The sequence below is a fragment of the Bos mutus genome, chromosome 21 (assembly GCF_027580195.1).
Source record: "Bos mutus isolate GX-2022 chromosome 21, NWIPB_WYAK_1.1, whole genome shotgun sequence".
Classification (NCBI taxonomy): Eukaryota; Metazoa; Chordata; class Mammalia; order Artiodactyla; family Bovidae; genus Bos; species Bos mutus.
Genome location: NC_091637.1, coordinates 27,415,339 through 27,440,180, shown reverse-complemented (window position 1 = coordinate 27,440,180; position 24,842 = coordinate 27,415,339). Strand labels below are relative to the sequence as shown.

Below are 24,842 nucleotides of genomic sequence, written 5' to 3'. Positions count from 1 at the left end.
TTCCTCTTATATTCGTTGGATAATATATTTTCACAGAAACACAGATGCAGAGCCCCATGTCTGAAATGTCCTGGGTGCTGTGACAACTCAAATGAGTCCTGACTCTGTATCCTCTGTGTGGCTCACATTATAGGCAGAGAGGTGGGTGACAGAGGAGCAAACAGAAGAGACAGGTAACAGGAAGGACTACAAGAAAAGGAGCAGTCTGGTGTGTGGAGGTAGCCCAGTCTTCTCTGAGCAGGTGACAGGTGGGCTGGGGCCTGAGTGATGCTGGAGAGCAGGAGGGGGGGGTTTCTGGGATGGGAGCAGCAGAGACCAGGTCTAAGGGTAACTGGAGTTTGAGACCGGGAAGCCCAGGGGTGTGCAGTGCACAGAGCTGGCCATCTCAGTCCTGGCTGTGTGCCCCCAGTCTCCGTGGACTTGGAAGGACTCTGACCCAGGGATTTCTTCCCACTGGACTTGACACCTGCCTGGCACTGTCTTCTCATGGTTCTGTTCATGTGACTTCATGGCTGGGACACTTGGGGACCTTTTCACATCCCTCCAGTCTCCAGCCACCACTGGATCATGTTGCCTCATTCCTATACCTAGATCTGAGTGAAAGCCGTGGGCAAGATTGATTCACTGCCCTGCCTCCCAGGACCACTCATGGAAATGCAGCAGACTTGCTGCATTTCCTGGGAGCTTAACCATGTCTGTCCTGACAGTGGGGACCCTGGTCCATCACCCAGCACTCCCCAGGAGACCCCCAAGTATCAACACAATGTAAACTTTTTCTCCTGTGTGGACCCTTCTGTCTTCTGAGCTGGGGTTGCTTAAGTGTCAGGGAACAGGGCAGGGAGGGAGCTGGGAGGGGCAGGCATCAGCTGTGATGAACCCCTCTTGCATCCTCCCCAGTATGTCAGCCACACCATCTCCAGAGCATGTGCCCTCGGATGGAGGGGGCTGGCCTGGCAGGGAGCTGAGGTCCATGTGCTCCAGGGCCGGCCTCCCAGGTGACCCTTCTGTCCCCCACCCCTCACCCTGGCCCCAGGGGCACCGGCTGCAGCCAGGCCAGCTCAGCCAGTGTTGCAGTTAGCAGACCTCTAATATCTGCTAGAATTGATGCTTTCAAACTGTTGTGCTGGGGAAGACTCTTGAGAGTCCCTTGGACAGCAAGGAGATCAAACCAGTCAATCCTAAAGGAAATCAACCCTGAATATTCATTGGAAGGACTGATGCTGAATTGAAACTCCAATACTGTGGTCAGCTGATGTGAAGAGCCGAGTCATTGGAAAAGACCCTGATGCTGGGAAAGAGTGAGGGCAGGAGGAGAAGAGGGTGACAGAGGATGAGATAGTTGGATGGCATCACTAACTCAGTGGACATGAGTTTGAGCAAAGTCTGGGAGATGGTGAAGGACAGGGAAGCCTGCTGTGCTGCAGCCAATGGGATCGCAAAGAGTTGGACACGACTGAGCCACAGAAGAAGAATGACACCAATACCTGCTAGAAACGTGCTCTCTAGAAGGAAAAACAGTGCTTGAAACTGACCGATTCTCGAGGGTGTTAGTGACTCACCTGATGGGAGCACCAGTCACTCTGGTGACCGCATCCCCCAGAGCCCATGAGATGCCCCCTGTCAAAGCAGAGAGCTCGCCAAGACCAAGGGCATGGGCACGAAGGTGCCAGGTGAGGAGTCTGGCTGTAGCAGATGGAGAGCAGAGGGGAGGGCCCCTCACCTCACAGAAAGGAGAAAACACATCCCCCACCCCCAGCGACTGAGGATGAAGCCAGAAGCAAGCTCACTCCAGCCCAGGACCCAGGAGCCTTGGGAGCCCTGGGAAACTTCAAGCAAAGCCAGAAACTGAAATTGTTATGTGCCATTCCCCAATTTCACCCTCACACTAGGTGAGTCTCCTCTCCCCCTTGCCCCCACCCCAAGATTAAAATGAAATTTGAAAAATCAGTGTCCAGGTGCCCTGCTCACATCCTCCCATCCCATCTTGGTTCTTATCTGCCCCCCACATATATTTTATCTCTACCCCTGTCTCTGGTGTGTTCACACCACTGAAACAATGAGCAGAAGTCATTCCTTAAGGACTCACCGGGGCTCTGCTGCTGACGGGAGCTTCCAGTTTCACCCAGAGAAGCACGGCGGGGCCCTGAGCAGGACTTTTTTGTAACTCTGAAGGTCACCACTGAAGGTCACATGCCCTTATATTGGACTAGAGACCAGAAAACAATGAAAATGCTCTTCTTGATGGATGGTTCGTTACGCTCAAAGAATGAACCAACACAAGCTGACAGGCATTTGTGTCTGGAAGCACAGTAATCCCGGGTTGGGGGCTGAGCCTGGGGGAGCCCCACCGCCCTGTGGTCGCCCCCACAGCTGGGGCCCAGGAGGGAAAGCAGCCCCTCCACTCCTTCTTCCCCTTTTCTCCCGATGGCTCTTGGGAGCGTTTGGTGTGGACGATGTGACGGATGTTATTTTAGAAAGAAGGAGGGAGGTGGAGGGAGGGAGAACAGGAATGCAGGCAACCCGGGTCCCTGGTCCCCTGCCATGTGGTGGTGACAAGCAGGGAAAGACTGACAGACTGAGAAGCCACGCAGGAGAGAGGCCGTTTCATTTTTGTTTTGTTTTTAAATATAATTTATTTATATTTTGGTTGTGCTGGGTCTTCGTTGCTGGGCCTTCTCTAGTTTCTGCGAATGGGGGTTATTCTCTAGTTGCGGTGCACGGGCCTCTCATTGCTGCAGTTTCTCTTGTTGCAGAGCACAGGCTCAGTAGTTGTGGTGCATGGGCTGAGTTGCTCCATGGCATGTGGGATCTTCCCAGACCAGGGATTGAACTTAGCACTGAGCCACCAGCGAAGCCCCTGTTTCATTTTCTAAACCACTATTTCCCTCAGTTAATTTGGCCACAGAACCTCATTTTAGTTCTTTATGATGTTTCTGTTATTCCAAACATCCTCACTTGGGTCTCTGTGGAACAGAAATGCTAAATGTGCTTTGTGTTCCTGTTAACCGTGTTCCGCCCTCTGTCTGCTTCTGCAGGCCAAGTCAGGCTCTGCATTGATTACGATGCTAACTAATGACTTCTCAGAGTCTGGCCCCCAAAACACACTTCTGCATTGTTAACAAAAGGCAGGGAGGAGATGAAGTCCCCACCCCCGCGGTCCAGCTGGCTCCAGGCCTCTCCTGTGGTGGGAACATCTCAAGACCAGCAGCCTCGTTTCCCTGATCAGCAGGGAGGCTGCTGTGAACATTCATAATTTATCAACTTCTGCCGCCCTTGAAAGTGTCATTTGAACAAAAAGATCTTGTAAAGACTCCTAGGATGGCAGAAATTGTTGCCATGTCCTATGGGGACAACTGGCTCCCTGACAGGAAGGTTACAATGGCCCCTTCAGATTCTCCACTTGCAGATTAGTGCTCTCTCTCCTTCTAGCTCTGTCTCTCTCTCTGTGTCTGTCTCTTTGTCTCTTTTTCTCTGCTTCTGTCTCTCTCTCCCCCTTCTGTATCTCCCTGTCTGTCTCTTTGTCTCTGTCACACTCTATCTCTGTCTGTCTCTGTCTTTCTCTCTGTCTCACCCTGTCTCTGTCACTCTCTATCTCTCTCTGTCTCTCTGTTTCTGTCTGTCTCTGCCTGTCTCTCTCGCATTGGCACTCATGTGATGAAAAATGTAAAGGCTGTGCCCTCTGTTAGATTTATTATTCCACAAATAATTTGAGCATCTGTTGCAGAGACAACAGCTAAATTAGCAAACAGATAGACTGTGATGAAATCAAGACCAAAATAAAGGTAAAATGTGAAATGTCTGATGATCTGAATAAAAAGCAGGTCCTAGTTTTCCCTGAAAGGTCAGGGAAGGTTTAAAAGCTTAATTGTATGATTTTTATAATAAAATTTCTATCTTCTGGAATTAGATATTGTTTGCCTTAAATGCTTTACACACACACAATTTTAAAAAACACACAAAACCTTAGCCCCTCAACAGACTTTGGGCTTTAAGGAAGTTTTGTTAGTGGATGTTCCCCATTGACCCTGTGATGCATGTTCTAAAGTGCAATGAGAACCAGAGAACAGGGCAGCGTTTTGCTGTCATCAGCAGCACGCCTGTGTTCCAGCGCACTTAATTATGTGCAAAGTGGGATTCAGAAACACTGGTCCACCATCACTGTCAAGCTTCCTTGACAGAGGAAAGCAGCATCGTGAAAGCAATATGAGGACAAAAAATCTGTCAGTTTAAAGATGAAAATTTAAATTTTAATGAATTGGGAAGAACTCAAGGACTGATGCTGAAGCTGAAGCTCAAGTACTTTGGCCATCTGGTGCAAAGAGCCGAGTCGTTGGAAAAGACCTTGACACTGGGAAAAATTAAGGACAGGAGGAGAAGGAGATGACAGAGGATGAGGTGGCTGGATACCAGTTTGAGCAAACTCCTGTAGAAAGTGAAGGACAGGGAAGCCTGGCATGCTGCAGTCGATGGAGTTGTAAAGAGCCGGACATGACAGCAACTGAACAACAACAATAATAGAAGAACAAGCCTAGGGGGATCTTTCAGGGTCCTGACCTGTTTGAAGCCACAGGTGCTGGAGGAAAACTGGTCAAACCCAGCCTTGAGGACCCCCACCCCACTCAGTGTCAGGCTGGGCATGGCAGGAGCATCGTACACACGGGCCCCTGGACCCTCCCTTTCCATTGGGCCCTTTCTCCTCCCTGTCAGGCTGACAGGCCGTTAATTAGAGGGGTTCGGGGCCAGGCTGGCTTTTCAGTGCTGCAAAGAGATTCATGCGAAATCACCGCAAAGCTCTATCACGTGGGTCCCAGTGACCCGAGCACGGAGGGACATCCTGAGATAAATCTGCCAGCCCTCGCACACCAAGATGCCGAGGTCACGGACCTCATCAGAAGGCTTCCAGAATTTGTCTCAGAATTAATCACAGCCTCATGTCATCCCCTGAGGTTGATAACGGGTCACTCGATGTGCTGAACCATCCTTCTACTGCACCCCCCCAAACCCAGTCTCTCTCTTCTCCCTCCCCAGAAAGCTGTGTAGCCATTTACGTTAGCAGCCTCGGAGTCAATGCCAAGGTGGGGCCGTGGTCATATGCAATCATTCCTCAGGGCTTTTGAGCTGTGGGAACACAGGCTCGCTCAGGAAAGCCAGACTTTGTCCTGGTGCTGCTAAGAGCTCAAGGACTCAGTGGAGCCCCAGGCGTTGACCCCTGCTTGAGGGTTGTGGCACGTGCCAGCTTCAGGGGGAGCTCAGGGCCAGTATGTTTCCACGGGAAGGAGAAAGGAAGACGCCCGCTTGGTGCCTTCCTTATGGCTTCATTTTAAATGTATTTATTTATTTATTTTTGGCTGCACTAGGTCTTTGTTGCTGCCTAGGCTTTCTCTAGTTTCAGCAAACAGGCTACTCTCTAGTTGTGGTGCACAGGCTTCTCATTGCAGTGGCTTCTTGTTGGGGAGCACAGCTCTAGAGTGTGCATGGGCTTCAGTAGTTGTGGCTTGCAGGCTTAATTGTCCCAAAGGATGTGGGATTTTAGTTCCCTCACCAGGGATTGGATCTGTGTCCCCTGATTTGCAGGCAGATTCTCAGCCACTGGACCACCAAGGAAGACCCTATGGCTTACTCTTATGGGTTGATTGGACTCTAAGCCAGAGCAGCTTTTGGAAGGATATTTGTCCTGTGTTCTTGGGGGCAGCTTACCTCCGCCCCGATGTGTGCATCATCGTTGCTCAGCCAAGCTGTTCCAACTAGACTTTTCTCTCTAGGTCTTGGAATCTTTACCAGAGTCATCAGTAGGTGAGGGAGACCAGGGACCTCAGTCCAGTTTAGCATTTGAAAGAGATGGCAGCTATTTCAAGCCACCTAGATGTCCTCAGCTGAGCTTTAGTGTGTTAAGACATCTACTTCTCAGGTTACCATTCTTTCCCAATTTGGGGGCTTAATTCTTGAATGTTTATTATTCCAAGTAGTCTTTAAAACGCTTTTGCACATCCACCCCCTGGGACTCAGTTTGGATTCCAGAGTGGGTGAGTGCTCAGTCGTGTCCAACTCTTTGCAACCCCATGGACTGTAGTCCGCCAGGCTCCTCTGTCCATGAGATTCTTGAGGCAAGAATACTGCAGTGGGTTGCCATTTCCTTCCCCAGGGGATCTTTCCAACCCAGGGATTGAACCTGCATCTCCTGCATTGGCAGGCAGATTCTTTACCGCTGAGCCATCTGTGCGTCTCTGGCAAGGGCCAGCATTTCGGAGATGTCACAGATTTCCACGTGGGAGCCAACCATGCCCTCCATGGATTCAGGCCGTATGTGTCAGTCCCAGTTCTGAGTTTCAAAGAAACAACTGGAGCTGTTATCCATCTGAAGGAGTTATTATGGGACCCCCTAAAGCTCAGTCTCCAGGATTACCAGAAATCAGATTTGGGGGCTACAAAGCCAGGAAGGGAGCAGTGTTCCAAATCATACTGAGGAGCTGCTGTTGGGAGTGACCCTGTCGTCAGCCCCGGGCTTGTGTCTGATCATGCTGATCATGGGCTCTGGATGCTGCCCCCAGAGCCCAGCTCCTGCCCTTCTGGAAGTGGTTCATGTCTGCTACTTACAGAGCCAGGGTGGAGCCAGTTCAGTGCACGCCCCAAGCTTCCACTTAAGAGTGCCCTGTAGAGGTATCATGTCCTACGGGTGGAGCCTGGAACACCTGCCTGCTCTCTCTCTGGAGTGCTGGCCAGGGAAGCCTTTCTGGGAAAAGTGGAAGATTCACAAAAAGATTCTCCAGTCTGGGAGGAGGGCTCCATGGTATGGGTGCCAGATAGAATGACCCTGTACCTGAGTTTTTGCCATTTAATAGCATTTTATACATAGCTTCACATAGGTCATTAAATTTCCATGTTTAATCTCTTATCTTTTATTTGTTATTGTTACTTTAAATAGAATACTTTTGCCATTTTTATTTTTAATTGGTTGTTAATAGTATCATATTTGGGCTTCCTGGGTAGCTCAGCTGGTAATGAATCTGCCTGCAATGCAGGAACCCCCAGTTCAATTCCTGGGTTGGGAAGATCCCCTGGAGAAGGGATAGGCTACCCACTCCAGCATTCTTGGTATTCCCTGGTGACTCAGACGGTAAAGAATCCACCTGCAATGCGGGAGACCTGGGTTTGATCCCTGGGTTGGGAAGATCCCCTGGAGGAGGGCATGGCAACCTACTCCAATATTCTTGCGGGAGAATACCCATGGACAGAGGAGCCTGGTGGGCTACAGCCCATGAGGTCACAGAGAGTCAGACAGGACTGAGCAACTGAGCACAGCATAGTATCATATTTATTATAACCAATGCAACAAATACTCTTTAGTGAAACAAGTAAAGTGTTTGTTAGATGGAAAAAGAGTAGAGTTGTGGATAGACTCATAAGCAGACTCAGAAAGTCATGCCCTCAAGGTTGTTTAAATCACTTACATGGGGCATTTCTTCTGGGTTTTCTTTGAACAAATACTCTTAATTGCCATCATTTTTAGTGTAGTCTCTTAGATTGTTTTTAGATATTCGATCGCATTTGGAAAGAGAGTTCTATCTTCTCCAGTATTTACACAGTTTGCAGTCATTTCTTATCTTTAAATTAGCAGGCGCTCCTAAAACAGTGCAGAATTGTGGCCACGGGTGTCATTCCTCTGTGTTATTCCTGATCTTAGTGGAATTGCCTTCATATTTCTCCAGTTAAAATGGTATTTGTGGATTTCCCTGGTGATCCAGTGGTTAATCCACCTACCAGTGCAGGTGACACAGGTTCGATCTCTGGTCCGGGAAGATTCCACAGGCTGTGGGGCAGGTAAGCCTATGTATCACAACTACCGAAGGAACCCTGTGCACAGCAACAAAGGCCCGGTGCAGTCCTTCAAAACAAATAAATATTTTTAAAGTGGTATTTGCTTTTGATATTTGCCGGGTAAAAGCCTTATCAGATTTAAGTCATTTTCTCCTATTCTTGAAAGTGACTGAGAGTTTTTACCATGAATGCCTGCTAAATTTGAGGCACTAGTTTTTTGAGATCTATTTATAAGATTGTATGATTTTTCTCCTTTGATTTGTCCCTGGAACAGATTTTCTTGATTGATTTACCACTGTTCCAGAATCCTATTTCTAAAATGAAACTTGGATATTTTTCAGGGTAACCTAGGTTTTGGGAACAAATAAATACATGATGTTTAACAGAACTAAGTTTTCCTCTCTCCCTTGTGCTGCACGGCCAGCCAGGCCTAGGGCTATAGCATTTAGAACGCACACACTGACCACTAAGGCTGCTAAGCTTCCAGATGTATTTTTAGGAGATTCCTTCTGAGCATACAGCCAACCCTAAGGAAAGGGCCGGTGGAGACTGAGAAAGCGCTGAGAACATTTCAGTACCTGCTTGCCACCATGCATGAATTCCGAACCCTGGACTCTTTTGTTTTATGAATCTATAAATTCCCTTTCTTGTAGGCATTTAGACTTGGGCTGTATAGTTTGCATTCAATACTTTTTAGTACAGCAGTGGAATATAATTCCTTTAATACAGCTTTGGATTCAAGGAGCCACTGTTTTGCTTAGAATATTTTCATGTTTGAAAGGAGAAGCTGACCTTTTGGTTTGTGGTAGGAGTGGGGAGCTTTTGTTTTTCCTTTTCAGAATTGTGGGTAAGGTTAAACTAGCTTTATAAGGTAACTGTGGTATTTTCTTCTTTATCTCTTGCTCTGAAATTGTTTTAAAACATAGGAATTATCTTTTCACTAAAGGTCAGAGCAAACAGCCTCTGAGAAGGCAATGGCACCCTACTCCAGAACTCTTCCCTGGAAAATCCCATGGATGGAGGAGCCTGGTAGGCTACAGTCCATGGGGTCGCTAAGAGTTGGACACGACTGAGCGACTTCACTTTCACTTTCCACTTTCATGCCTTGGAGAAGGAAATGGCAACCCACTCCATTGTTCTTGCCTGGAGAATCCCAGGGACAGGGGAGCCTGGTGGGCTGCCGTCTATGGGGTCACACAGAGTCGGACACGACTGAAGTGACTTAGCAATAGCAGTAGCAAACTCAGCCTGAAATACCATTTTGGACTTTCTAATCTCTTTTACTTTGGCCACCTCATGCGAAGAGTTGACTGATTGGAAAAGACTCTGATGCTGGGAGGGATTGGGGGCAGGAGGAGAAGGGGATGACAGAGGATTAGATGGCTGGATGGCATCACCGACTCGATGGACATGAGTTTGAGTGAACTCCAGGAGTTGGTGATGGACAAGGAGGCCTGGCGTACTTTAATTTATGGGGTCACAAAGAGTCGGACACGACTGAGCGACTGAACTGAACTGAACTGAGTCTCTTTTATGGTTATTGATCTTTAGGTTTACGTATGGACTAGGTATCATAGCTTGTATTTTGCTAGGAAATTATCTGTGTCCTCTAGATTTGAAAATTTATGGCTGTAGAGCTACCCATATTCTTTTAATCTCTACTATGTGAGTGCACGCGTGGTAAGTTACTTCAGTTGTGTCTGACTCTTTGCAACCCTATGGACTGTGGCCCACCAGGCTCCTCTGTCTATGGGATTCTTCAGGCAAGAATACTGGACTGGATTGCCATTTCCTCCTCCAGGGGAATCTTCCTGACCCAGGGATCAAACACACGTTTCCTGCATTGGCAGGTGGGTTCTTTACCACTGCACCACCTGGGAAATCCTAACTTTATAGCTTAGGTTTCTTATATTTTATTTTTTTATTAATTGCTTTTGAAAATAGGAATTTTAAATAATTCCTAATGGTATTTCTGGTGAGTTTTGTCTGTTAAAAAATTCATCTTGACTTTATTATGTAAAGAAAATGAGATAGGATGCTTGTCCCATGTTCCTTATTGTTAGGAACCACACGCCAGGTTCTAACCTTGAGCTCTGTCTGTGTTCCCCTGTCCAGATAAAGTTCGACAGTGTGGAGGTATGTGTCTGCTGCGAGACCCAGCATCAGGTGTCCGGCTGCAGCAACCTCGGGGAGACGCTGAAGCTGAACCCGCTGCGCGAGGACTGCAACGCCGTGCGACTGACCTTGAAGGTGACCCAGGCTTCACTCGCTCCTGCCTCCCACTCCATCCCTGAGATTTCTCCTGGGAATGTTCTTTTAACCGTGTTCCTTTCAGTTCTTGGTCCCTGCAGCTGGGCACATGCAACAGGGGACATCTTTCTGGAGAGCATTGTAAACAGTTAGTGAAAGTCACTCAGTCATGTCCAACTCTGTGCAACCCCATGGATTGTAGCCCACCAGGCTCTTCTGTCCATGGGATTCTTCAGGCAAGAATACTGGAGTGGGTTGCCATTTCCTCCTCCAAGGAATCTTCCTGACCCAGGGATCAAACCCAAGTCTCCTGCTCTGCAGGCAGATTCTTTACCATCTGAGCCACCAGGGAAGCCCCTTAAACAATTAGAAATTTCCACTTTAAAGGTTTTGTGTTTTGAATTTTCCATTTTAACCATTTCACTTTCTGCCTCCGACCTCTGTGAAGCACTGCTGAATGGTTGAAAGCGGTCGACACAAATATTGATATGACGTGTGTCACTGCTGTTCCAGCGTTTGATTTTATTGAACTCTAGTTGACTTACAGTGTTGTGTTTAATTTCTGCTGTACAGCCAATTGACTTAGTTATAGGTACATTCTTTTTCATATTCTTTTCCATTATGGTTTATCATAGGATATTGAGTATAGCTCTCCGTGCTATACAATAGGACCTTGTTGTTTATCCATCCTATATATAATAGTTTGCATCTGCTAAACCCAAACTCCCAATCCTTCCCCTTCCCTTTGGCAACCACAAGTGTGTTTTCTATGTCTTTGAGTCACAGATATGTTCATTTGTGCCATATTTTAGATTCTACGTTTAAGTGGTATCATTTGGTATTTGTCTTTCTCTTTCTGACTTACTTAGGATGATCGTCTCTAGTTGCATCCATGTTGCTGCAAATGGCATTATTTCGTTCTTTTTTATGGCTGAGCCAACATTTTTGCTATTATACCATCAGAGAACAGATGGGTACTTATTTTGCCTTTTTAAAGATATTTGGAGCAAGAGATGTTACAGTTTCCCATGGAAGTCTATTCTTATGTACAGCATCTGATTTTTCTTTAATGGCATGGAAAATTGTTTATATCACTTCTTTCTTTTTCTCCCTACAAGTTTTTCCTGCTCCTGAAAATCAAAATTGGCCACTTATACACGCATCTGAACAACGAACCCAATTCTTTTCCTCTTTTCCCTGAAACTAAACTGCTAAACTTTTTCTGAAAAATAAGGCTACAGTGCAAGGAGCCCTTGATGGTGGTCCTATGGCACATGCATGCTAAGTTACTTCAGTCATGTCTGACTCCTTGCGACCTCACAGACTGTAGCCCACCAGGCTCCTCTGTCCATGGGATTCTCCAGGCAAGAATACTGGAGTGGATTGCCATACCTCTTCCAGGGGATCTTCTCGATCCAGAAATCGAACCTGAGTCTCTTGGCGTCTCCTGCATTGGCAGGCAGGTTCTTTACCACTAACGCTACATTGTACAATAGGGGCTCTGTAGTATGTGTATGGGGGACACAGTATGTGGGGGTTTGGACGCTCTGGAGGACCACCTAACACCTGGCGGGCACAGACGGCAGTGTCACTCTCTGGAACAGGGGCCTGTGGTGGGTCCACTGTAGGAGACATTTCAGATGCCGGAAATGGTGACCAGTCTGTCAGGGGAACTCTCTATGAATTCCCATGCTCTGGGAAACTGGCTGGCAAAAAGAGCAGTGGCCACAGAGAGAGAGGAGGTTCCTGAGGCCCGATGTGAAGGGACCTGGCCCCCAGCACCTGCCCTGTGTCACAAGGAGTGTGGTCCTCGATTCTTCTTCCAGTCTGATGAGGAATATCTCTGGAGCCCGGAAGATGATGGCAATGCTGCTTCTCTGTTCCCTCAGATTGTTCTTGAGGGTTTGGAGGCTCTGAAACCCCCCTGCTCCCTGGGTCTCTTTGAAGCTTTCCTACCACGTCTAAACCCCAGATCACAGGGAGAATTCCACAAACAGAGGAGCCTGATGGGCTACAGTCCATGGGGTCACAAAGAGTCGGACACAACTAACACTCTCACTTTCTTTCACTTCCTAATAATGTCTAGTGACAAAATAAATGATAAAAAGATGTTTTGGTAGGTTAATGGTGGTCTTTGCCAAGTCAAACCCAACACAAGATTGTGACATCTTTTCTGATCAATATTAACAGAAGTTTTAAAAGGTTACAAAAATTGGAATCATAACTGATAGAATATGAATCATCATGGGTTGATAGTATATCCATCCCAACTTTATTCTTTGCTATATCCCGAGTTATCATTACAGTTATATTATAATGATGTAATTCTAATTGAAAATAGAGGTAAAGATCTTTTTTTGTTTGTTTGTTCGCTTCAAGTATCTGGTTTAATTTATGGAACTGTAGTAAAACAAATTATCCAAAGAAACCTTATCAATGGATAAGGAAATAAAACTTTCCAGGAATCAATCAATTATTGAGTTTATAAGTTTACTTCTCTTGAAGATTCTTTTCTTTGTCTCTAAGGAAGTTAAAGGAGAGAAAAAAAAAAAAAATCCAGCAAGACAATTTCCTAAAAACCTAGGGGCCTGAAAAATAGACTCATTGTTTAATCTTGAGTATGTTTTTAACCATGCTGAAGAAATAAAAATGCTCCTGAGAATAAGTGAACATTGATATTTTGTGACGGAGTGTGAAGGCTGACAAGTCCAGAATGGTCAGGGTGGGCAGCCGGCTGGACATCAGGGAAGAGCTGATGCTGCAGTTCACCCACAGGCGGAACCCCTCCACCCGGTGGGGAAGGGTGGAGGGTCAAGCCTTCGCCTGGATGAATGAGCCCCTCTCCATCACTCAGTGTTTCTCCAGTCCTCAGGCTAGGACAGCCCCCTGCAGTGGAAGCATGGAGTCCTAACCCTGGATCACCAGGGATGTCCTGACAGTGGACATTTTTAAGGTCTAAGGCAACATGCTCAGCAAACACAGCTTCAAGATGCACCCCTCTTCCTTCCAGACCGCTGCCCTGGACCCTCCCCAAGTGGATACCCTGAAGCCATCACCGGGGGATGCACTGTGATGTAGCTGATGAAAGTTGTCTTTCTGTTAGCTGGGGTGGTGGGGGGTGGAGCCTGCAGGGCTTGAGTGCTGGGCCACATGGGTGGGCCCCTCACACGAGGACCCCCCAGCTTTTGGCACATTCAGATAAGGACCCACAGCAGGTAGTCCCCAGCCCTCTGCCCTTGACTGTGGGATCTTTCGAGGCTCCATGTCAGGGTCTGGGAAGAGGAGGATCATGAAGAGGGCTTGCTGGGGTGGTCCCAGGATAAATAATAAAAGACCTGACCTTCACTCTACTCCCCAGACAAACTAGGGGCTTCAGAGGGGCCCCATTGCCTTGAGTGGGGGGCAGAGAGCAGGTTGTGGTTTTGCATACACAACCTGGAGGAGACAGCGCAGAGGCCACTCCTTGAGACCGGAGGTTGTGTCTAAAGCACTTAGTTATGTTCAGAGCTCTGAATTGGCACCGATATGCTGAGGGGAAGAGGGCATTAAGAGGAAAGTATGTAGGATGGGAAATGTTTCAATAATAATTGAATGATGAGGCCATTTGAAAGAACATGTAAAACCGGCAGAAGGGAATGTGAAGGTAGAGAATTACTTGTAACAAAGGAGCTGGAAGTAATCCTGGGGCCATGGGTAAATTCTCTCCCTTGATCGCGGTGGTGGCTATGCAGGTGTGCACATGTGTCAAAACTCATTGGATTCTGTGTTTAAAATATGCTCACTCTGTCATTCGTCTGTCATACGTCAGTACCTCAAGCTGTTAAATGTCCATGTGACGGATGAGTTGTGGGTGAAGAAAGACGTGAAAGCAAGGCCAGAAAGATGGAGACAGGCCCGTGCAGGCGTTCAGAGATGCATTTAGGGATCTGACTTCATTCAGAAATCAACACACACTGGTTATAGAAGCTCAAGGAAAGGAGAAGATGACCATGGCTGAGCTGAGCATAACTGTCTGGAGGGCCTTACTGTCCCCAGGCCCTTGCAGAAAGGCCCAAGATCAGAGGGGCCACAGGACAGAATCTTGACTGAGGGAGCAGAATTCCTGCCAGAGAGACGACTCAGTGGAGGAGTGATACCTATACTTGACCCCAGTGTGGCTTTTCTGGGGGCCATCCTTTGTGACCTGCTTTGCACGACCTTTTTATTTACTTATTTATTTATTATTTTTATTTTTTTGTTGAAGTATAGTTTGTTTGTTTTTTTTGTTTTTTTGAAGTATAGTTGATTTACTTGTGTAAGTGTGTGAGTCGCTCAGTCGTGTCCAACTCTTTGCATCCCCATAGACTGTCACCTGCGAGTCTCTGTCCATAGAATTTTCCAGGCAAGAATACTGGAGTGGATTGCCATTCCCTTCTCCAGGGGATCATCCCAACCCAGGGATCAAACCTGCGTCTCCTGCATTGGCAGGCGGATTCTGTACCACTGAGCCACCAGGGAAGCCTATTTTAACAGTGCTAGAATGATTAGTCATGCAGTCATCAGCCTGGGCTCACATGCTGTGTCTTTTCAGCAGGCACACAGGCCAGGATGTAAGGAGGGTCCATCTTCCCTTTTACAAAACATCCCATTTCTCTACTAAGAGGTAATATTCTCACGGCCGGTGGAAGAGGTACCTTTGCTTCAGTCACATCCTTGCCAAGAGTTCTTGCCATAGATTCTTCTTGACTTGTCTTGTATCGTCAATGTATTGGCCATTTGTGTTTCTCATCAGTGAATCATCTGTTTTGTCTGTCTTCCTGTGGGGTTCTCTGTTCTAAACAATGACCTTAGTCATAAAAATCTCATGCACTCTGGGACTTGTCATTCAGTTTTGTTTGGGATGTCATTTCGTTTCATTTTGGATGTCGTTTTTCAGAGACAAGTTTTCAGTTTCAGTGCAGTCAGATTCATTTCCTGTTGGAAGTGTCCTTTCTATATTGCATTTAAGAAATATTTTCCCATCCTGAGGTCAGATAAACTTCCTGGATTTTTTTCCCACAAGCTTTAAAACTTTGCTTTTCATGTTTAGTTTTTATCCACCTGGGTCTTAGTTATGCATGTGGCGTGAGATATGACCTAGTTTTGTTTTTCACTGATAGATCATCATCTGCTGTTACAGCTCAGGTTAGTGGTCATTTAGTCATATGGTTATATATTGAGTATCTGTATCTAAAAACATTTATTTCTGGGGTCTCTTTTCTTCTGTGTTGGTGTATGGCTTGACTCATTGTCAATAGCACATTATATTAAATGCTTTTTCTTTATTAAGTGTGTGTTTGGTAGGATCAGCCCCCCTTTTTTCTTCTCAAAATGATCTTGGCTCTTCTCTGTCCTTTGTGGACTCTCCCCTGCCCTCCCCCTTCCCCATTTCTCTCTCTGTCTTAGACACACGAAGCCATTCATTTGTAACTGCATTGTATTTTTAGGTTAGTTGTCTGAGAATGGCCATTTTTGGTGTATCTTTCCATTTATGTATCCTTCTGTCGTGTTTTTCAATAAAATTGGTATGATTTTTGTTAGATACATTCCTAGATGTCATATAGTTTTGTCCCACTACAGGAAAAGTAGAGTTTTTTGAAGAACATTTTCTGACTTTAAAATGTTTGTATAGAGAAACACATTTACTTCTGTTCATTGGTCATGCATCCAGTTACTAATAACTCCATTTACTCTGACAGTTTGCCCATAGATTGCTTGGGGTTTTCTATTTAGTGGGTTACCTTATCTGGGAATAATGGCAGTATGCTTCTTCCTTTCCAGTCTTTTTGTTGCTTATTGATTTTTCTTCATTTTTCCTATCTTCCCAAACTGACAAGGACTCTTCAGCACAGTATTGAATAGGGCTTGAACCAGACATCTTGTTTTCTTCCTGATTTATTTTATTTTATTTTTATTGAGGTATAGTTTATTTACAATGTTGTGTAATGTAAATTACAATGTTGTGTACAATGTAGTTTCAAGTGTACAGCAAAGTGACTCAGATTCTTTCAACCACTATCGGTTGTTACAAGATGTTGAGTGTAGTTTCCTGTGCTATACATTAGGTCCTTGTTGTTTATCTGTTTTATTCCTTCCTGATTTTAAAGGAAGTGTATTCAATAATTAGGAATAATGTTTATTGAAATTTTCTGGGACTAAATAGTATTTTCCAGGTTTAGGGAATCCCATTTTATTACTGTTTTGCTTAGAATTTACCATTAAAGAGTCTTAAACTTTAGCAAAAATGCTACATCTATTGAGATGTGTGTATGCTAAAATGTATGTGTATTTATATATTTGTATATACATACATATACATACACATATGTGTATGTACAAATACATGCATGTATATTTAATAGATGCAGCATTTGCTAAAATTTGACTCTTTAATATATATTTAATTTAATATATAAATGTTTATGTATATGTACCCACAGGCTTCCATGTACAGTGGTAAAGAATTCATCTGCCAATGCAGAAGACTCTAGTTCAATCCCTGGGTCAGGAAGATCCCCTGGAGAAGGAAACAGCAATTCCAGTATTCTTGCCTGGAGAATTCGATGGACAGAGGAACCTAGTGGGCTACAGTCCATGGGGTCACAAAGAGTCAGACACGACTGAGCCAGCACAAGTTTTATGTTTTATGTGGTTCCAAGGATCTCTCATTTTCATTATGATTCACTTTTTAATCCCTGAGTTATTCCACTGTGTGTTGTGAATTTGCAGAGGTAGAAAGGGCTTAATCAGTTGTTTTCCTGTCATTCACAGCAAACATAACTGCACTGTGGTTGGATAACCCCATACGCCTGTGTCTTAGTGTTAGTTTGTTGACCTTTGCTTTGCATCCAAGTTTGCAAGCAAGTTTTGTTAAAGCCCCACACATCTTGTGAGTCCAGGTTCTGGCACACATCTGTGAGACATGGTGTGGGGTTTGGCTCGTCCCTGTCGTCACTCATTGTCTGCTGGGCGTGTTGGGCCAGGGGTGTGGAAACCTCCTGCACTGGTGCATTTGCCCATTTATATGCCCACCTCCCTGGTTTCCCTTCTCTCTGTTCATCCTCATCTAGATCTTTATAGACTCTTTCTGCTCCAGAATTAGGACCCAGCTGTGGGTTCTCAGGGCTTCTCCTGGTGGCTCAGATGGTTAAGAATCTGCCTGCAGTGCAGGAGACCTGGGTTCAATCCCTGAGTCGAGAAGATCCCTGGAGAAGGGAATGGCAACCCACTCCAGTATCTTGCCTGGAGAATCCCATGGACAGAAGAGCCTGACGGGCTATAGTCCACAGGGTCACAAAGAATCTGACATGGCTGAACATCTAACACTTTCACTTCATTTTCTGGGTTCTGATTCAGACTCTCATCTCTCCTGGCCGAGCACACCCTTGCTGGGCAAGTTCAGCTGCCTCCCTGGTGGTGTCCCCACCCCTGCACTGGCCACGCCCATGTCCCAGAGTCCAGCCCAGACCCACTGAGCTCCATCCACGCAGAGAACCGCAGCCCTCTCAGACTCAGTGGACCCCACTGAGTTCTTCCTCACTGTTCCCAACAGTTCCACACCCCATGCGGCCTGCCCATCTTGGAACAGCTGCCCCTGCTTAGGCCATGGGGGTGACTTTTTTCTCCTTTACTCCCTCCTGTTAATCACCAAGTCCCCTATCCATCATATCCTTCTCTGCTTCTCACCCTCTTCCTGCCTCGTTCATGGAAGCCACCTTGCTGTTGTTCAGTCGCTCAGTCGTGTCCAACTCTTCGCAGCCCCGTGGACTGCTGCACACCAGGCTTCCCTGTCCTCCACTATCTCCCAGAGTTTGCTCAAACTCATGTCCATTGAGTTGGTGATGCCACTTGTGGCTCCTCAATCCAAATATTTATATATTCAAAACTCTCACAAACTTCTGTGTGCCTCCATTTATCTTTGAACAGATCCTAGAAGGCATTTAAGGAACACTGTCTGGTCTGAGCACATGCAGAAATGTTTTAATATAAGTTAAATGCAGATTGGAAATTTTACTTCTTATTATAAATAGTACCTAAGTCCCTAGGTGGCTAAAGGCTAATAAGAGCATTTAAATTACTTCTGTGTGTATTTCCTGAGTGCCTCTTCCTTCTTTTTGACTTCATTCTTTATATTCCTGAGCTTTAATCAAACTACTGTCACTCAAACAAGTGGACAGAACCTTCCAGAGGCAGAGCAACAGCAGAGCAGTAAAAGGTGTGTGGACATCAGAATTTTTTTCTCTCCTCAGTTGAACAGTAGGAGCAATGATATAGAATTTGTTTAGGCCAGAGAAGGGCATTCTGGAGTGGGCATCCAGTCATTTCTGCAGCTGTTTTCCTTAAGCATTTGTGGATGAGGCCTCAAAGCCCTTTACTGAATTCATCCTCCAGTGTTTGTGAGCAGATGAAAGTCCCCAGGTGACTGGCCATCCGTCATGGGATCGTAGATGGTGCTTATTGAACCTCACTGTGTGCTGAGCCTTGCTCTGAGCCCTTCATGTTTGCGAACTAATTTCACCCTCACAGCCCTGAGATAAGTGGGTATTGCTATTCCATTTATTTATTTATTTATTTTGACTGTGCTGGGTCTTCGTTGCTGCTTGGGTTTTTCTCTAGCTGCAGTGAGTAGGGGCTACTTTCTAGTTGTGGAGCTCAGACTTCTTCTCATTGCGGTAGCTTCTCTTGTTGTAGAACACAGGCTAAAGGGCGTAGGGGCTTCAGTAGTTGGCGGCTTCCAGGCCCTAGAGCACAGGCTTAGTAGTTGTGGCGAAGGGCTTAGTTGCCCCCACGGCATATGGAGTCTTCCTGAATTAGGGATCAAACCCATGTCTCCTGTATTGGCAGGTGGATTCTTTACCACTGAGCCACCACGGAAGCCCTGTTATTCCATTTTACAGATGAGGACGCTCAGGCACAGTGAAATGAGACAGCTTCCCAAAGTCATGCAGGTCATTACAGTGGGTCAGAGATTCTTAGCCAGCTCCCACTACCATCTGCAGTGGACACATAGGCATGCTACCCAGGACCATGGCTTAGCCACAGGACAATGGATGCAAATACTCAGAACAAGCTGAACTCCAGCGAGAAAACGGTTATTGATACCTTCTGAATCACCAAAATTAAAGTATATTCACTCTAATTTATGTTCAGTTCCTTTCAAAAAAAATTCTTAGAAAATTGATAAACCAACAGTTTGTTGTTTGGTCACTAAGTTGTGTCCAGTTCCTTGCAACCTCATGAACTGCAGCAGTCCTGGCTTCCTTGTCCTCCACTATCTCCCCGAGTTTGCTCAAATTCATGCCCATTGAGTCAGTGATGCCATCCAACCATCTCACCCTCTGTTGTCCCCTTCTGCTCCTGCCCTCAATCTTTCCCAGCATCAGGGTCTTTTCCAGTGAGTTGGCTCTTCGCATCATGTGGCCAAAGTATTGGAGCTTCGACATCAGTCCTTGTAATGAACATAATCAGTTGTGTGCTGTGTGTGCTCTGCTATGTCACCTCAGTCGTGTCTGACTCTTTGTGACCCCACGGACTGTAACCCACCAAGCTCCTCTGTCATGGGATTCTCCAGGCAAGAATACTCCAGAGGGTTGCAATTTCCTACTCCAGGGGATTTTCCAGACCCAGGTATTGAACCCATGTCTATTAAGTCTCCTGCATTGGCAGACGAGGTTTTTTGTTTTGTTTTGTTTTTTACTAGTAGCACCACCTGGAGAAGGAAATGGCAACCCACTCCAGTATCCTTGTGTGGAAAACCCCATGGACAGAGGAGCCTGGCGGGCTACAGTCCATGGGGTCACAAAGAATTGGATCAGTTCAGTTCAGTTCAGTCGCTCAGTCATGTCCAACTCTTCTCGACCCCATGAATCGCAGCATGCCAGGCCTCCCTGTCCATCACCAACTCCTGGAGTTCACTCAGACTCACGTCCATCGAGTCAGTGATGCCATCCAGCCATCTCATCCTCTGTTGTCCCCTTCTCCTCCTGCCCCCAATCCCTCCCAGCATCAGAGGCTTTTCCAATAAGTCAACTCTTCGCATGAGGTAGCCAAAGTACTGGAGTTTCAGCTTCAGTATCATTCCCTCCAAAGAAATCCCAGGGCTGATCTTCAGAATGGACTGGTTGGATCTCCTTGCAGTCCAAGGGACTCTCAAGAGTCTTCTCCAACACCACAGTTCAAAAGCATCAATTCTTCTGCACTCAGCCTTCTTCACAGTCCAACTCTCACATCCATACATGACCACAGGAAAAACCATAGCCTTGACTAGACAGACCTTTGTTGGCAAAGTAATGTCTCTGCTTTTGAATATGCTATCTAGGTTGGTCATAACTTTCCTTCCAAGAAGTGTCTTTTAATTTCATGGCTGCAGTCACCATCTGCAGTGATTTTGGAGCCCAGAAAAATAAAGTCTGACACGGTTTCCACTGTTTCCCCATCTATTTCCCGTGAAGTGATGGGACCGGATGCTATGATCTTCGTTTTCTGAATTTTGAGCTTTAAGCCAACTTTTTCACTCTCCTTTCACTTTCATCAAGAGGCTTTTTAGTTCCTCTTTACTTTCTGCCGTAAGGGAGGTGTCATCTGCATATCTGAGGTTATTGATATTTCTCCCGGCAATCTTAATTCCAGCTTGTGTTTCTTCCAGTCCAGTGTTTCTCATGATGTACTCTGCATAGAAGTTAAATAAGTAGGGTGACAATATACAGCCTTGACGTACTCCTTTTCCTATTTGGAACCAGTCTGTTGTTCCATGTCCAGTTCTAACTGTTGCTTCCTGACCTGCATATAGGTTTCTCAAGAGACAGGTCAGGTGGTCTGGTATTCCCATCTCTTTCAGAATTTTCCACAGTTTATTGTGATCCACGCAGTCAAAGGCTTTGGCATAGTCAATAAAGCAGAAATAGATGTTTTTCTGGAATTCTCTTGCTTTCTCCATGATCCAGCGGATATTGGCAATTTGATCTCTGGTTCCTCTGCCCTTTCTAAAACCAGCTTGAACATCAGGAAGTTCACGGTTCACGTATTGCTGAAGCCTGGCTTGGAGAATTTTGAGCATTACTTTACTAGCATATGAGATGAGTGCAATTGTGCAGTAGTTTGAGCATTCTTTGGCATTGCCTTTCTTTGGGATTGGAATGAAAACTGACCTTTTCCAGTCCTGTGGCCACTGCTGAGTTTTCCAAATTTGCTGGCATATTGAGTGCAGCACTTTCACAGCATCATCTTTCAGGATTTGAAGAATTGGATAGGACATAGCAACTAAACAACAGCAACAATGGCATGGATGGTTTTGCCGTGAACAAAAATAAGGGCTCCTGGTTCCTGTGATCCTCCTTGCTCCCCCTCACCCTTCCCATCCCTTTCCTCTACTGGCTTTCCAGTAAAGTCCTACAGGGATGAACTATTGATGCCTGGAACAACTTGAATGAATCTTGAGGGAATCAAGCTGAGTGAAAAAACTCAGTTGTGAAAAGTCACATGTTTTATGCTTCCAGTTGTATCCTAGCCTTGAAATGACAAAAGTATAAAAACAGAGATCAGACTCGTGGTTGACAGGGGTCTGGAAAGGGAGGTTGAGTGGGAGAGAAAGGTGAGTGTGTCTGTAAAGGGCAACGTGGGTAGGGAGGGTGGATCCTGTGCTCATGGAGGTGTTCTGAGCATTGACTGTGTCATCGTCCTTCCTGGCTGTGATATCACACTGTAGTTTTGTAAGATGCTGCCGTGGAAAAAACCAAGGGAGATGTACCCAGGGTCCCTCTATGGTTTCTTACAACTGCAAGTGAATCTACAATTTTCTCAAGAAAAGAAGTTTAAAAAACTTGGAATTTTTTTTTCTTATCAAAATTCTCAGTTAGACTTTATAATTGACAGAGATGGCCCACCTACTTAAATGTTGGCACTTTGAAGATTTTCTTAGATGGTAACTACCTAATAATTATCAAAATTGTAAAATACATCATTTAGTATCTAATTTGATCAACCATGTGGGAGAGTACACAAATGTGTCTGTAATAGACCAGTGTTGATGAAAAAAAAAAGCCCCACGAAACAGGTGGCTGCCCTTGTCCTGGACCTCAACGGCAGTGCTGAGGGTCCTGCCGCCTGCGTTGCCAAGACAATGCTGACGCCCTCTGCGTCTTTTCCCGCAGGAACTCCTCTTCAGTGTGTGTGCCCTCAACGTCCTGTCCACCATTGTGTGTGCACTGGCCACAGCCATGTGCTGCATGCAGATGGTCTCTGCCGATGTCCTGCAGATGGTAAGTGGCCCCCCGCCTCTCCCCCTCTCCCCAGCACAGTCAAAATGGTGGGGTCTTGACCCCTCCCCCAACCAGTTTGAGAGCAATGCAGCATGGACACCGCTGGCTTCCCACCAGAACAATGAGCCCTGACAGCAGCACATGGGGCCTGGAGATCCTTGAAGGTCCCTCCATGCTACCCTCTGGAAGACAGAAACCCACAGATTCGATGCCACCGATGTATTTATTTAGGTGCAGTTGGAGCTCCTTGCTGATGGGGTCCAGCTACCGTTACATGCCTCTAGGGAACCCCAGGTTTGTGCCGCTGAGTAACTGTGGTGACCATTCTATAGCCCAAGACATCCTCCGGAGCCATGCAACTGTCTCCAGGCTTCAGAATTCTTCTTCTTTTTTTTTTTAATCTATTTATTTATTTGGCTCTTCCAGATCTTAATTGCAGGTTGTGGGATCTTTGATCTTCTTTGTGGGCTCTTTAGTTGCAACATGCAAATCCTTAGTTACAACATGTGGGATCTAATTTCCTGACCAGGGATTGAACCCAGGCCCCTGCATTAGGGGTACAGAGTCTCAGCCACTGCACTGCCAGGGAAGTCCCCCAGAATTCACTTGTAATAAAGCAGGATTGTTAGAATATGAGCTCTTCTCAAATTGAAAAACTGCTCCACTGTGCCTTGCACACTTGCTCATTAACCGTCAGCTCATAATCCAGCAGCAGGTCACTGGTCGGCTATCATTGGAGCCTCCAGCCAGGGTCTTAGAGATGAGGAAGTGCTGGTCCCCAGGGGAGGGATGAGGCCAAGAGTGGAGGTCACATGCTGATTAATACACAATCAGTAATAGTGACGGCTCTTCGTTATTTGTGTGAATAGAACATGACCCACTGCTCAGTACATTACCGCTAAAGTCAGCAAGTCAAGAGGAAGTGATGAGAAGATGCTGTTCTCCATGCTAAGGGTAGGAACCCTCCCTCCCTGCTCCCCTGGGCCCCTCCAGGCCCTGCCCTGCCTCCTCCCCAATGTTTCAAGCATCTTATGAAACAAAGGCAAGTTGTTCTTGTAGGAGCCTGTGTGTTTTGTTCTTCCCCACCCACCCTGTAGCAATTCATCAGTTCACAACACGACGCAGGGCCAGAGAGCATCATTATCAAGGTGTTAAAAATTCATTGGCTCTAATCACGTGCGGCCTATTCTTCCCTGTGTACCTCCACACAGCTGTCACAGCCTGCTGACCTTTTCGAGAGGCAGCAGTTTTCCAAAAGACACCTAATTAAGCATCTCTTCAGCAGCAATGAACTCCTGGCCTCACTCGCTGAGCCCTCATGTAGACATTTCTCTCCGGTATGTTATGTAAAGGAAGGTTAAGTGCCGTGGGGGTCCACTCACCTCGACAGATTTTCCTGTCAGTCTGGAAATATCACTCCAATCAGATCAAACTAACGGAACCGCAGGGCTGGAAACACTGAAAGTTTGCATTTCCTAGCTTTCAGAATTAAAATAGAAATTACCAACCAAATAAGAAAATCTGTCATAGCTGTAATAGCATGCACACTGGATTATAACGTACAGTTCAGTTCAGTTCAGTCGCTCAGTCTTGTCTGACCCTTTGCGACCCCATGAACTGCAGCACACCAGGCCTCCCTGTCCATCACCAACTCCCAGAGTCCACCTAAACCCATGTCCATTGAGTCAGTGATGCCATCTAACCATCTCATCCTCTGTCATCCCCTTCTCTTCCTGCCCTCAATCTTTCCCAACATCAGGGTCTTTTCCAATGAGTCAGCTCTTCGCATCAGGTGGCCAAAGTATTAGAGTTTCAGCTTCAACATCAGTCCTTCCAATGAACACCCAGGACTGATCTCCTTTAGGATGGACTGGTTGGATCTCCTTACAGTCCAAGGGACTCTCAAGAGTCTTCTCCAACACCACAGTTCAAAAGCATCAATTCTTCCGCGCTCAGCTTTCTTTATAGTCCAACTCTCACATGACCACTGGAAAAACCATAGCCTTGACTAGACTAACCTTTGTTGGCAAAGTAATGTCTCTGCTTTTGAATATGCTATCTAGGTTGGTCATAACTTTCCTTTCAAGGAGTAAGCATCTTTTAATTTCATGGCTGCAGTCACCGTCTGCAGTGATTTTGGAGCCCAGAAAAATATAGTCAGCCATGGTTGTATGTATCCCCAAACCAGTTTATACCAGGGGTATATGGATTGTAAGTGCATATTCTACTACTGTGTGAACCAACAAAATATGAGTGCAAAAAGAGAATTACTTCTATTACAATAAAATTGAGTGCTCTTGAAAGATTCTCAAAAGATTTTCCAGTAAGCTGTTTTCCTCTGCCCTTACTTTATTGCCAGCCACCCAGCCTCAGGAACATCGTCTGCTATTACACGTGTCTCCGTTTGTGCATCTCTGTTCGGCACCAGCTTATTAACTTCATCTTTTGTTACTGTTACTTATGTAAAAGAGCGTCACTAAATATATTGCCATCAATTTAAAT

At 46.0% G+C, this 24,842-nt stretch overlaps 1 protein-coding gene across 1 annotated transcript in view; it reads left to right on the top strand.

The window, feature by feature from the left end:
• The window catches only part of ENTREP2 (endosomal transmembrane epsin interactor 2), a 241,340-nt gene that overhangs the window by 194,853 nt on the left and 21,645 nt on the right, over positions 1-24,842 (top strand). The window contains exons 4-5 of the mRNA XM_070358170.1: positions 9,931-10,065; positions 22,233-22,340. Coding sequence (XP_070214271.1) covers positions 9,931-10,065; positions 22,233-22,340 — 243 coding nt within the window. The remainder of the gene's footprint in view (positions 1-9,930; positions 10,066-22,232; positions 22,341-24,842) is intronic.